This window comes from Lutra lutra, chromosome 10 (assembly GCF_902655055.1).
Source record: "Lutra lutra chromosome 10, mLutLut1.2, whole genome shotgun sequence".
Classification (NCBI taxonomy): domain Eukaryota; kingdom Metazoa; phylum Chordata; class Mammalia; order Carnivora; family Mustelidae; genus Lutra; species Lutra lutra.
The window spans coordinates 94,642,287-94,656,336 of NC_062287.1; the positions used below are offsets into that span (position 1 = coordinate 94,642,287).

General features: G+C 40.2%; 1 protein-coding gene across 2 annotated transcripts in view; it reads left to right on the top strand.

The window, feature by feature from the left end:
* TTC17 (tetratricopeptide repeat domain 17) overlaps positions 1-14,050 on the top strand; it is a 122,769-nt gene that overhangs the window by 80,771 nt on the left and 27,948 nt on the right. For both annotated transcript variants that reach the window (XM_047694010.1, XM_047694011.1), the window contains 2 exons: positions 7,108-7,367; positions 9,073-9,226. In XM_047694010.1, coding sequence (XP_047549966.1) covers positions 7,108-7,367; positions 9,073-9,226 — 414 coding nt within the window. The remainder of the gene's footprint in view (positions 1-7,107; positions 7,368-9,072; positions 9,227-14,050) is intronic.

Here is a 14,050-nt window from a genome sequence, read left to right on the forward strand (position 1 = left end):
TTATTTCTTAATTAGTAAGGTTATTTTTAAAGAAAACTAGCATCTGCTGTTACCATTATTTTATAAAAGCAAAGAAAATTTTAATGTCAAAAAGTACAAAGACAATCTCACAATAAAGGTCAAGTCTTTTTCAAGAAATGGACAGTCAGCAACCTTACTCCAAAAATTTGTATCTGGATGTGTGTGTGTGTTGTATGTGTGTATTATAATTTTATATGCATATCTTTTTTATGTTTTTCATTTTGCTAAGGATTGGTACAAATTGTGTCACTAATTAACATATGAAAACCACTGCTTTAATACCTCATCATCTAGTACAAAAATCCTCCCCAGTAAATCTTAGATGTAGAAGGAAGAACATAGGCTTTGTAGTTAGAGATCTTGCTACCATGTCCTTTCACCAACACCAACTAGTTGTTAAATCTTGGGCAAGTTACTTATTCTTTCTGAGCTTCCCTTACTTCATTAACTTAAAAACAAACAAACAAAATCCTTCAAGTGATTAGTATTTAAATGAAACATTTCTTTTAGAGCTGGGTACACAGTTGGAGCTCAGTGTTCACTTCTGCACACATGGGCACGACTCTACTGCTTCCAGATTTAGAGGCTGCTTGTGAGCCAAAGTCCTCACAAATACATACACACAGTATCTGCTCAATAAACATCTGTTCAGTTAAAGGGAACCTTGACATTTCCACAAGAGTTAGAGGAAAGATTACCTGTTTGCTTTTCTGGGTTATCTTCTTGAAAGTCCGTTTTCTCCTGCTGTACTGACCTAGCTAAAACACCAATGGTGCAAATGAAAATTTGATGATTTGTTGTTTTTTTTTTTTTCTGAAAAGTCAGTTTCCCTACCTACCTTAGTCTGACTTTTCATTTAAGCCTTTTGTGCTTTGCAATTACTGGCTTTAAATATTATGCCATTGTTCACTCATGAAATCTTAAGGAAGTCTACTTGACTTCAAAACCCGATCACTGCCTTTTAAAGTAAATACTAGAACTCAAGACAGAATTGCCAAAGGTCCTATGGGATAGAGTCTTTGTATGAAACCAAATTTGTCTAATTCCACAGTATATTCTTTCTTTTTATTTTACGAGCCAGAGGGAGATATATCTCTGTAGTATCATCCTCAGAGGTAGAATGTGCCTTGCTTGCCTTCAGAAACCGTATTCTAGTACTCAAGCCTATTGGTATTAATCGTGTAAGACTTTCTGGAGATGTCTTGAGTCAAATTTTGAAGGAAGGTCTTTTTTTTGCTGGTCATCTCTTCAAATGTGTGATCTTTACCTCTTTTTGCTGTCAGTCTGCTCTGTTTTGAAGGTAGAAGTCACCTTTTATTTCATTCTCTGCTTCCTAAAACTCTTCTTGATAAAATCTCTCTTCCAAGATTATTAATACCGTTTCTTACCCAATAGAGTCACTTTCTTTTACTCATCTTCCGGTGTCCCACTCCCTCTCAGGAGCATCCTCAATAAGTCATTGTGTGGCTTTGGCTTCTGCTCCAGGCCAGGGAGCTCAGTCTCCCTTGGTAGCTCATTCCATTTTCTGACCGTTTAAAAGTCTTCCCTTATATTGAGCTAAAGTGTGACTTCTTATCTCCGGTCCTGCCCTCTGAAGCTAACAAAGTCAGTCTTGTCTCTCATTAATATCACATTTGAAGATGAAACTTCTCCCACCTACCCTACCCCCTATGGTTTTGCTTCCTTAGCTAAATGTCCTTGTTTCCTTGAACAACTCCAGTTACGGCTCTTAGTACCTTCACCAATCTCGAAGTAATCTTTCTAGAATTAAAAAAAAAATCTTTCCGGGCTCCTGGGTAGCTTGGTCAGTTAAGCGTGTGACTCTTGATTTCTGCTCAGGTCATGATCTCGGGGCCCCAATCTCAGGGTTGTGAGATTGAGCCCCACATCAGGCTCCACACTCAGCCTGGAGTCTGCTTGGAACTCTCTCCGTCTTTCTCTGCCCCTCCCCCCACACTCACACACTCTCTCGCTCTCTCACTCTCTGTCAAAAAATAAAATGTTTTAAAAAAGAAGAAAAAAATATTTCTAGCAAGATATGTTTTAAGCCTGATTTTCGTGTGTGTGTACTATGTCAGCTACTGTTCCTTCCATGGGGTCACTTTGGTTTCCTCAGTCCTTCATTTAATGTGGTTTTGGGCACTTTCACCAAGTCATGTTTCTATCAGTGTGTTCTGTTTTGAAAATCCCTTAAACTTCGGTGCCCAGACTTACCAAAGAATCTCCAGGTGTGTCTGGAACATGGCAAGATTATGCAGGACTTCTTTTTCTTTTCCTTCCTCCTCCCCTTCTTCTCTTTTCCTTTCTTTCTTTCTTTCTTTTTTTTTTTTTCTTTTTGAGGACAACCTATACTTCTCTTGGTCTCTCAACACTTCTCCTAGTTCTTGTGATTTTTTTTTTAAGATTTTATTTATTTATTTATTTATTTGTTTGTTTGTTTGTTTGAGAGAGACCGTGCGTGCGCAAGCACAAGCAGGGGGAGAGGGGCAGAGGGAGAAGGAGAAGCAGGCTCCCGGCTGGGCAGGGTCCTTGATCCCAGGACCTTGAAATTATGACCTGAGTTGAAGGTAGACTCTTAACCGACTGAGCCACCCAGGCGCCCCTAGTCCCTGTGATTCTTGACAGACTACCTGACGTGGCTCAAACTCATCTATAAGTTTTCCTAGTACCTGAGATAGGATTCATCCAAGTGAAAAAACATGAACTCATCTAAACCTCACTGTGGGTGCTCACAGTCTCTTTCACTTCATAATATTTATTTTCCTTTTTCCAGTGTGAAAATGGTACATGTTAAAGAAGATAAAATAATAGAGATACGGATCTTAGTTTATCTATTTTTAGTTTATGTTATACCATTGGTCCCACAAGTAGCAATCCTAATATTTTACTTTTTCTTCTTGCTTCAAGTGTAATTTAAAACCTTCTGTGATCCAGACCTCTCCAAATCTGAATTCTGTATTTCCAGAATTAGAAAGTGCCTGGAGATATGTTCTTCTATCCATCCTAACCTAGACCGTAAGCTCCATGTGTGGTTCTTTTATGAGAGCCCTCAGCACATTTTTGGACACGGGCAACAAATGCTTAAATAAATTAATGAGTAAGTGTCTGAAATCCCAACATGATAAGTCCTATTGCCCTCTCCTAATTCCATAATCCTTGTACATAGCATTGTTTTCACTTTCACAGATTCTAAAACTTCATATATTCCCTGTTTCACATTAGGCTTTGAAATCTTGAAATTATCTTTGAACTTACCCTATTCTTTGTCATTTTATCCATTTAACCACCAAATTTTATTTTTGTCCACTGAAATTTCTTCACGTGCCTTTTTCTCCTCCCTTTTCAGAATTTCCCTTTTGCAATCTTCACCCTAGGCCAGCTTCTCTTTAAAGAACTGTAGAGAGACTGTTGAAATACCTTTCTAACTGGTCTCTGTCCTCCATCTTCCTTCTCCACCTCTCAGTATGCCAGCTGGTTTACCACTCTGGCCTGCACAGGCCACATTATGGCTCTCGTCTTGTTATTCTTCTGTTTAGGAAACAGGAGGCTCCCTTGACAATGAATCTTGCTCCCGACTTTCCCAGACATCCTCAGTGTCACCCACCTTCCCTAAGAATCTTATTTGCTGATATCATCTGTATGCATTCTTTGTTCTAGTTCACGTGAAATGAGCAGTGCCTTCACATACTGCCTTCCCTATGTCTACATCAGTGTGTATACATGTGGCTGTGAGAGTATATACTTTCAAGCTCCTCCCTTTCGGCCCTCCCTGGCCGTCTGCCTGTCCAAACCCTGCCTCAGGAGTCTGCCTTCCTCTAGGGAGCATGTTGTGACCACACTCAATTATGCTTTTCCTCTAGGGAAAAAAAGTATCTAAATGTAATTATGCTCTGATTATTTTATGTATATAGTTTAGTGTCTCCAACCTGACTATATAGTCGAACCTTGAACAATACAGGTTTGAACTGCATACATCCACCTATGTGCATATTTTTTTGATAAATATCATATAGTACTTTATCTTCTCTTATTATGTTCTTAACAATGCATTTTAGCTTCCTTTATTCTAAGAGTACAGTATATAATACCTATAACATACAAAATACATGTTAATCGACTGTTTATGTTATCGGTAAGGCTTCCAGTGAGCCAGAGGCTATTAGTAGCTAAGTTTTTGGAGGAACAAAAGCTCTATGTGGATTTTCAACTGTGTGGGGGTCAGTGCCCCTAACCCCCATGCTGTTGAACTGTAATTCCTCAGTTTCTTTTTGTTCCCACCTATATGGCTCATAGCATGAAATAGGCACATAGTAGGTTCTAAATAAATAAAGATTGGTTTATTGTTTCTAACTCATAGCACATTAATGATCTCCCCATTCCTCACCTTTATTTAGTGTTGTTCTTTAGGAATTGCTTCTACCCCCACCCCTACAGTCTTTGAAAGGACTAGTGGTTGCCAGCAGCAAAAGCCTGCAGCAAGTTCCATAGTCTCTCTTGACTGGAATACCAGTTTCCGTCCATGAAAGGCCCTTTCTCTCAGAACTTTTCAGTAATGATACATATATTTCCATATGGTCTGGGCATAGGGGAGCATTAACCTTTGGAACTGGGCTTGCAGAACTCTTTGCAACTGAACAGCTTTATTTATTTAGAATAGTTGTAGTTACTGAATAGAAATAAGGTTTCCAAACACCACATCCATATGCATGCGGCTCTAACTATACCCTGGGGAATTAGTTACCTGCAGTCTACCTTTGGCCAAAAGCCACTTTTCTTTAAGCCCAAACTCTTGGCTGCCACAAATATATCAAAACCTCTTTCCTGTCTCAGGACTAGGTGCAGGAAATCCCATGGTGCCCATAGGAGAAGGAAGGACAGGAAGCTAAAATAACATGAAAAATACTTAGAACTCTGGGGCACCTGGGTGGCTCAGTGGGTTAAGCCTCTGCCTTCGGATCAGGTCATGATCTCAGGGTCCTGGGATAGAGCCCCGCATTGGGCTCTCTGCTCGGCGGGGAGCCTACTTCCCCCTCCCCCTTGGCCTGTCTCTCTGCCTGCTTGTGACCTCTCTCTCTGTGTCAAATATATAAAATCTTAAAAAAAAAAAAAAAAACAACTTAGAACTGTGTTGCTACAAGTCAGATGGCAGATAGTTCTTCTAATTAAGTTGCTTTTTGGGGTCCCCCATAGCAACACTGTCCAGGTATTTTCCTTGAGTTAGCTACTGAAAAATTAGTAAGTCATATAGTATGCCAGACATTATGTTAAGGACATGATGCTTGCTTTTAACACATGACAACCTTAGAGTTTATAAAGTCTTGAATCACCAGCAGGACAAGGCAACGGCTGGAGCAGCAGATCCTCAAGAACCTCACAAACCAAAATATTCCCCAGTTCCATTAACTCATCCTACAACCGAGCCTCTTACGTGTCACATACAATGTTAGACATCCAGGATATAGTAGTCAACAAGATAGAAATTGAAAATTAGATATACTATTTGCCACATAATTTAGGCAATAACCATCGTTATCTGAATATTCTAAAGAAAATGCCCTTGTAAACCCCTATTTTACTTTATGCTTATCTCAGAACTTCATTAGTGATAATGATAATAATAAGCAAAAAAAACCCCAGCAGACTGGTTCAAAAAACCTAAAAGAAATTTACTTGAAAGGACCACAGTACATTTCAAAGTCACTTGTTATCAAATGAAGGAGCCTTATAGTTATTTCAAGAAAGAATAACAGACTTCTAACGGTACTCCCAGCCTGACAACAGACCTTCCCACTTTCTGGAATAGAAAGTGGGATGGAAGATAGAGATGCCACCAGAGCCGAGAGAGATACTCTGGTTGTGGGGATCAAAGCTTTATGTTGCCTTTAGCCTTGGTGGTCAGCCACTTTTCTCACCCATGCCTCCCCAGAGACTAATACTGTGCATTTCTAAAGTGAGTTCATACTTACTATGGTTATGGGTCTGGTCAATATGGAAGTGAGATTCCTGACCTTGGCCTTATTAGTACCATGTTTTAAATCACTGAACAAACCAGAATTACCAACTGAAGGCTATTGGGATGACTTAACTAGGATAATGTAGACTGGCATTTTCTGAGCTCTCAGGTTGTCCAGTAGATATAGTACAAAAGGAGGTATTCCATTTTATTTGTTTTTGTACCCTATCTACATCTGGAAAGTATTGGAGATGACTTTCATGAACACACACTATAAGATTCAGCCGTTAATTCAAAATAGCAAAAGTTAAGTAATAAAGTTTTTTTTTTTAAGGAAGGAAAGCATTCTATTAAGAAACTCAGACAAATTTTTGCCCTAAATGTTCTAGTCATCTAGGCATAGAAGGGAAAGTGTAAGGTTATATAACCTTTAATGTATAACAGTAGAAACACTGACTTCTCAAGAGAAAGAATTTTTCTAGGCCATTGTACTGGGAAACATCCATGGAAGTCTTTACATAAGAAACTTGATCAACATAACAAATACTGTCTTGATAACCATTTTAGGAAAATATTACACTACTCCATCACTATTTCTTTTACACTGGCCATTAGTGAAAATAAGAGCCTGAATGTAGAATTAGGATAATTATCCATTAAACAAGTCGTTGTTCAGGTAAGGCAGTTAGACTGTATGGCCTGGACATGCAGCCATGATATTTCATTTGCTATTTGAATAAAACTTCAAGGATCTCACATATTTAATAAATAACATCATAATAAATTTCACCTTTGCCATCCGTGTCTTATATTTAAAGCAAGTGGGTCTTTTTTTTTTTTTTCAGTAATAAGTCTATAAAATAGCCATCCCCCTGCTCACTAGTGATACAGTAATCAGTGCCTGCCTGCCACCTTGCTGCTACTGTTGTCCTTATCCAAGTTTTTGACAAAGCTACACAGCAAAGAGGACGTTTTATTGTGCATTTTGAGGATGATGAGTGGCATTTTTATGGGTGGTTATCGAATTTGCTCCAAGCAGAGCCAAAGCTGCTCAGACAGCAAGATCGGAGTCATTCAAGTACTGGAGTGAGTACTACGAAATCTTTAATGATATGCGGGCGCTCAAATTTCAGGTACAGTGGTTGAGGAGAGCAATGGTTCCGATGAGATGGAGAATTCAGATGAAACAAAAATGTCTGAAGAGATACTGGCTTTGGTGGACGAATTTCAACAGGCATGGCCCCTGGAAGGCTTTGGGGGAGCCCTGGAGATGAAAGGGCGACGTCTGGACTTGCAGGGGATACGAGTGCTGAAGAAGGGTCCCCAGGATGGAGTGGCCAGAAGCTCTTGCTACGGAGACTGCAGAAGTGAAGATGATGAAGCCACAGAATGGGTGAGAGTTTGCCAAGTCCGTTCACACCAAACCATAGCCCAGGTCTTGGTGGGGGTGGGGGCTTCCAAGATCGCAGAGTGTGACATCTCTCTTGGGGGTGTGGCACCACTTTACTCCACCTTCCAGTCAGCCTTTGAATGGGCCTTGTACTGAGGAACATTTCCCTTTACTTCCATCTGTATCGCTAGCTCTTCCAGGAGGCAGACGAAGGGGGAGGCTGTCCAGCCTGCATGCCTGCAACTGCCCAGCTCAGACATCTTCATTTTCAGTTTCCTCTATACACCCTTCAGGGCTAGGCTATTTGTTCATTTTACTAAACGTTTTTCATTTAGACCTGTAAGAATGAAACAGAACTCTAGAATAGGACTGGTTACTCTTTTGTTTTTAGAAAAAGAGAGCTCAAGTCGGGGGTGGGGTGGGAAGGAGGTGGAGAGGGACAGAGGGAGGGAGGGAATCTTAAGCAGGTTCTTTGCTCAGTGTAAAGCCCAGTGCAGGACTCAATCTCACAGCCCTGAGATTCTGTCAGACACTTAACCAGCTGAGCCACCCAGGCACTCCTACCACTGGTTACCCTTTTGTTGTTGTTTCAGGGGTACAGGTCTGTGAATCATCAGTCTTACACAACTCAAAGCACTCACCATAGCACGTACCCTTCTCAGTGTCCATAACCCTGCCACCCCATCCCTCCCACCACTTCTCTTCTCCAGCAACCCTCAGTTTCTCTCTGGAGACCAAGAGTCTTTTAAGGTTTGTCTCCCTCCCTGGTTTCATTTTTCCCTCCCTTCCCCTATTATCCTCTGTCTTATTTCTCAAATTCCTCAAATCATTAAGATCATATGATAATTATCCCTCTCTGGTGGACTTCTTTTTTTTTTTTTTTTTTTTTTTTTTAATTTTATTTATTTATTTGACAGATCACAAGTAGGCAGAGCAGGAGGTGGGGAGGGTGGGGGGAAGCAGGCTCCCCACTGAGCAGAGAGCCGGATGCGGGGCTCTATCCCAGGACCCTGAGATCATGACCTGGGCTGAAGACAGAGGCTCAACCCACTGAGCCACCCTGGTGCCCCGACTTCTTTTGCTTAGCATAGTAACCTCTAGTTCCATCCATGTCATTGCAAATGGCAAGATTCCGGGGGTTTGATGGCTGCATAGTATTCCATTGTGTATATCTATATACCACATCTTCTTTATTCATTCCTCTGTTGATAGACATCTAGGCTCTTTCCGTAGTTTGGCTATGGTGGACATTGCTGCTATAAACATTGGGGTGCACATGCCCCTTCGGATCACTACATTTGTATCTTTAGGGTAAATACCCAGTAGTTGGATTGCTGGGTCGGAGGGTAGTTCTATTTTCAACTTTTTGAGGAAACTCCATTCTGTTTTCTAGAGTGGCTGCACCAGTTTGCATTCCCACCAACAGTGTAGGAGGGTTCCCCCTTCTCCACATCCTCGCCAACACCTGTCATTTCCTGACTTGTTAATTTTAGTCATTCTGCCTAGTATGAGGTGGTATCTCACTGTGGTTTTGATTTGTATTTTCGTGATGCTGAGTGATGTTGAGCACTTTTTCATTTGTCTCTTGGCCATTTGGATGTTTTCTTTGTAGAATTAGGACCGGTTACTCTTAAAACCACCAATATCCACAGCCTTTACAGATTTGATAATTGGTCTAATTTGTCCCTAACATATTTCCATTTTCCAGATCACATTCCAGGTCAAACGTGTAAAGAAACCCAAAGGAGATCATAAGAAAACTCCTGGGAAAAAGGTAGAACAGAATCAAGCAGAAAATGTACATCGTTACCAAGCAAACTTGGAGATCACTGGCCCAAAGGTGGCATCTCCTGGGCCACAAGGTAAATTTGAATGTTTAATATGCCAGTTTTTTTTTTCAGATTGCACTGTCTCATTTCTTACTAAGGATGAGTTTGTGACTTGAAGGAGATCAGATGAGAGGGTAATGGGGTTTAGTGAATGAGGAAACAGTCGCTGGTATAAAAAGTTTGTTTTGATATTACTTGACTTCTTTACCATTGCCTGTCGGGCTTATATTTTTATCATCGTGAGCTTGAAGTCCTATTAATTCTCGATAGTCTAGTTTAATAGGATCCATGTGTCTTATAGGATGGTTGTGAGAACTATAAGAATTATACATGTGAAGTACTTTAAAGGAACTGGCCACATAGGACTCAATAAATATTAACACTTAATATTTCATGTGTCGGATATCTCTTTAAGTATTGGATATATGCTTTAGAACTGTGCCCAGGAAAAATGCATACACATCAGAATTTGTCATGTACTTTTAGTGTTCATAGTTGTCCTGAAGTGCTTCTTGGGACTCCAGGTTCAGGGCCATTGCCATGGGCCCAGTTGACTTTCTTTTCTAGCAATGAAATAGTGGTGATCAAATTTCTTTTATAAAGAATCTTTTTTTTTTTTTAAAGGATATTTTTCAGGGGTGCCTGGGTGGCTCAGTGGGTTACAGCATCTGCCTTCGGCTCAGGTCATGATCCCAGGGTTCTGGGATCAAGCCCCGCATTGGGCTCTCTGCTCAGCAGGGAGCCTGCTTCCCTTCCTCTCTCTCTGCCTGCCTCTCTGCCTACTTGTGATCTATCTGTCAAATCAATAAATAAATAATCTTAAAAAGAAAAGAAAGAAAGAAAGGATATTTTCATTATCCTAGACTTCAAAAATTAACTTCATGAAAAGATGTCTTATTTAATTTGGTATACTTAAAGCTGAAAGCAGGAGGCACATAATAAAATATAAAGAATGGGGTCAGTTTCGCTAAATCCCAGAGTGAACTGTTACTTGGGAAAAATACAAAGGACACCAAAAAGGACATTTTGTCATGACCAGAGTTGACGGCATGTAGTAGCTGTACTATTTAAGGGTGACATCGTGTGTTAACAGGTTACAGAAAGAAAACAGCACTTCCTTTACTCGGTCTGTCTTCTATAGCTAGGGAAAGGGTGTTCAAAATGTAAAACATCATTATGGAAATGAAAATTCCATTAAATAGTAAATGTAATAAAATCATAAAAGTAGAAAATTTAGATGAATATTTATATAGTTTTCCAATGGAAAAGGACTTTCTAAGGCAGAGAGAAAAAGAAAAAAAATAATTATGGCATCAGAAGACACCATAAAATAGGCAGAGCACTGAAACAAAGTATTTTTGCAGAATATTTATATTTTTACAGACTCGGTGATAAGCACAAAATATCAGTATCATTTAAAGAACACCTACAAGGGCTACAGGGCAACCTGGCTGGCTTAAGTCAGTTGAGCACCTGACGTCGGCTCAAGTCATGATCTCAGGGTCCTGGGATCGAGCCCCCGCTTAGGCTCCCTGATCAGTGAGGAGTCTGCTTCTCCCACTCCCGCTGCCCCTCCCTGCTTGTGTGCTCTTCTCTCCTTCTCTCTCTCATATAAACAGATAAAATCTTTTAAAAAAATAAAATAACACCTACAAATCAGTATGAAAACACAGCATTTCAGTGAGTTGTGTCCAAGTACAGAGACAGTCCCCCAAATAACACACATACAGTTGGCCACTGAACATGTGATGAAATGTTCAGCCTCACTAGCAATCAAAGAGACATAAACACAAACAGCGACATGCCTTCTTTGCTCCTCAAACTGTCTTTAAATGTACAATACACAGAGTTAATGAGATCAGTTTGGGGATCATTTGACCATATAGATCAGAAAATTTAAAAATATACCAATAATTTTACTTCCAATAATTTACCCTAAGTAAATCATTTTATAGATGCCAGACAGAAGTGGCAAGATTGATCATGGGGCTGCTTATCATAATAAAAAATTATAAACCACCTAAATGCTGGTAATTGCCCAAATAAATTACAGAACATCCATGCCATGTACTGTGCAGCCAAGATGCTTGTAATCTAGTAAGTGAACCAAAGTGGTTTATAAAATAGCAGATAGAACCCTTCAGTTTTTGTAAGGTAGTAGATATACTGTATTATGACTACACTTGTTCACATTTCTGTATCTGCAGCTGAGGTGTATCTTACAGCTGATGATATTTTAAATAATAATTGGCTGTCTTTTTCTTTCTTATACCATATAAAATAATGTTTATGACCTCTTAGATTTGATAAAAGAAGCTAAAATAAACAAGTACGTAGAAACAAGTATAGAAGAGAATATACCAAAATGTAAGTGGTCATTTCTGGGTACTGATAGAGATATGGGTAATTTTTAATTTTCTTTTACATGCTTTTCCATTTTCTAAATATTTTATAATAAGCCTATATTGTTTTTACAAACAAAAAACTAAAAATTTCTTGTAAAAGTGAAAATTAAAGCTTGGTGTGGTTGAGATGACAGGAAAGCACTTAAGTGGTTTTAAATGTATTCAAGTGGGTGGGCCCACATAGGGCATTGAGTGTACTTGGCCAATGACATCAGGGAACCTGCTTACTCTCAGTAACATGAAAAGTTCTAAGGCTTGGAAGAGATGACAGGTAGCCAGAGAGGTACAGTATCCTGGGTTTTCAAATAAATCTGCATTCTCTTCACTACTAGGAGATAAGGTTCATGATAAATCCTGACAAAGTTTTAAAACAAATCCTAAAAAAGATAGTTTGTGAGGCCATGGGGAAGAGTGGAGATCAATGAGGGCCACTGTAAATTTACTAAGAACTAGTAAAACTAATAATGCATAACTAATTTCACTTCCTTTTTTGAAGAGAGCTACCAGACTGGAAGACCAGGGAAATGCTGTAAATACAATGTAACTAGATTTCAGCAAAGCATTTAACAAAGTCTTTTAGGGGGCACCTGGGTGGCTCAGTCATCTACCTTTGGCTCAGGTCAGGTCATGGTCCCAGGGTCCTGGGATTGAGCCCCACACAGGCTCCCTGCTCAGTGGGAAGCCCGCTTCTCCCTCTGCCTCTGCCATTCCCCCTGTTTGTGTTCCTTCTCTTGCTGTCTTTCTGTCAAATAAATAAAATCTTTAAAAAATAAGTAAATAAATAAATAGAGTCTGTTAGGATATTCCAGTGAACAAGATGGGGAAATCTGGGCTAAGAGGCTCCCCATTGCCTATAGAATGAAGTCCAAACCTCCTCGTGTGGTGTACAAGCATCCAGACTGTCTGTCCTTCATACAGTTATTTTTCTGAACCAACCATGCTCTTATTTTACCCCCTCACCTTTGCATATGCTGCCCCCTCTGCCTGGCCTGCCCTCCTGCCACATCAGCAGTGCTAAAATATCACTCATCCTTAAACTTCAGATGCCACGTGCCTTCCCTTCCTTGGTACCTTCAGGCAGAATTAGTTGCTCTCACCTCCGTGCCGTTGTCCTGTACTTTCACTCTGGCAGTCATCCTTTCATATCCTAGGATTTGTTCATGTTTACCTTCCTCACTAGACTGGGAACTCAGGGGCAGGCCCCTTCTGTATTATTCCCCTGACTATTCCTAGTGCCTCAACACAGTTCCCATTTCTTTATGATAGATGCTCAATAAATACTTTTCAAGTGAATTTCTTAAACATAACAGAAAAATAAGCTTTATTGTGAAACTTACGGTTTAATTCCTTTAGTTATTCATTTAAACAGGGCTCATTTGAAACTCTTCCAAACTCTTCCATTTTACTTAAATCTAAAGCCCTGCTTATACCTCAGTTTTCTGTTATTGGCAAATTCCCACATTATAAGAAAAAGTTACACAGAACCAAAGATCTCCTTCCTGTCCATTCATTCTATTGTAAGTCTTCCAGAAGTCCCCCATCCCAGACAAGACTTAGTTGGGGACTCAATCTAAGTCAAGGGCCTGTACACAAAAGGTAGTACCTGTGAAAGGTGTCAATTAACAGAGCTTTAAAAGCCCAGTATAGCTTTAAATAGCATGCTGATTGGAAGCTTACATGTTGGACTCAGACCAACCTGGATCTGGATCCTAGCTCCACCGTCCATTAGCCAGGTAACCTTGGGCAAGTCACCTGATCTCTCTGTGCCTCCATTTTCCCACCTGAGAAATAAGCTGTGGATATAAGGCACTTAGCACAGGACCTGAGCACACAGTAAGTGCTCTGGAAATAAATGATACCCTATCATTATCACCATTATTCCCCATCTGCTGCTTTTCTCTGCAACAGTGGTTCTCTACCAGGAGTGATTTTGTCTTCCCACGGCACATTTTGGTTGTCCCATCTGTGTGTGTGTGGCGGGGGGGGGATGGGGGGTGCTACTGGTTCTATAGGGTAGAAGCCAGGGATGCTCCTAGACATCCTCCAGTACACAGGAGAGCCCCACACAATGCACCCCCCAGCCACAGTCAGTCCTGCGAGAATGGGAAACCATGCTTTCGCTGTACATGCTCCTCCTAAGTTGGAGCTGTCTTTATAAAATCAAGATATAGAGGGGTAAAAATGAAACTTGGTAAGATGTTAACATCGAAGAATATCTTAGCTCTTATCTTCCGTTGATCAGTCTTAAATCCAGTGGACTCATTTATTTTTACTTCATCATCTGTCTTTGAGCCCGAGACTTCACTCAGATAATCTTATTTCCTTTGCTGTGAATGACAAGATTCTAATTCTCTAAATGGTAAAAATCCTAAAGACTAGAAGAATGACTGGCACCTCCAAACATACTAGCCTGGGTTAAGTAAGACACTGTGGGTTCTGTTCCTTTGCAGTC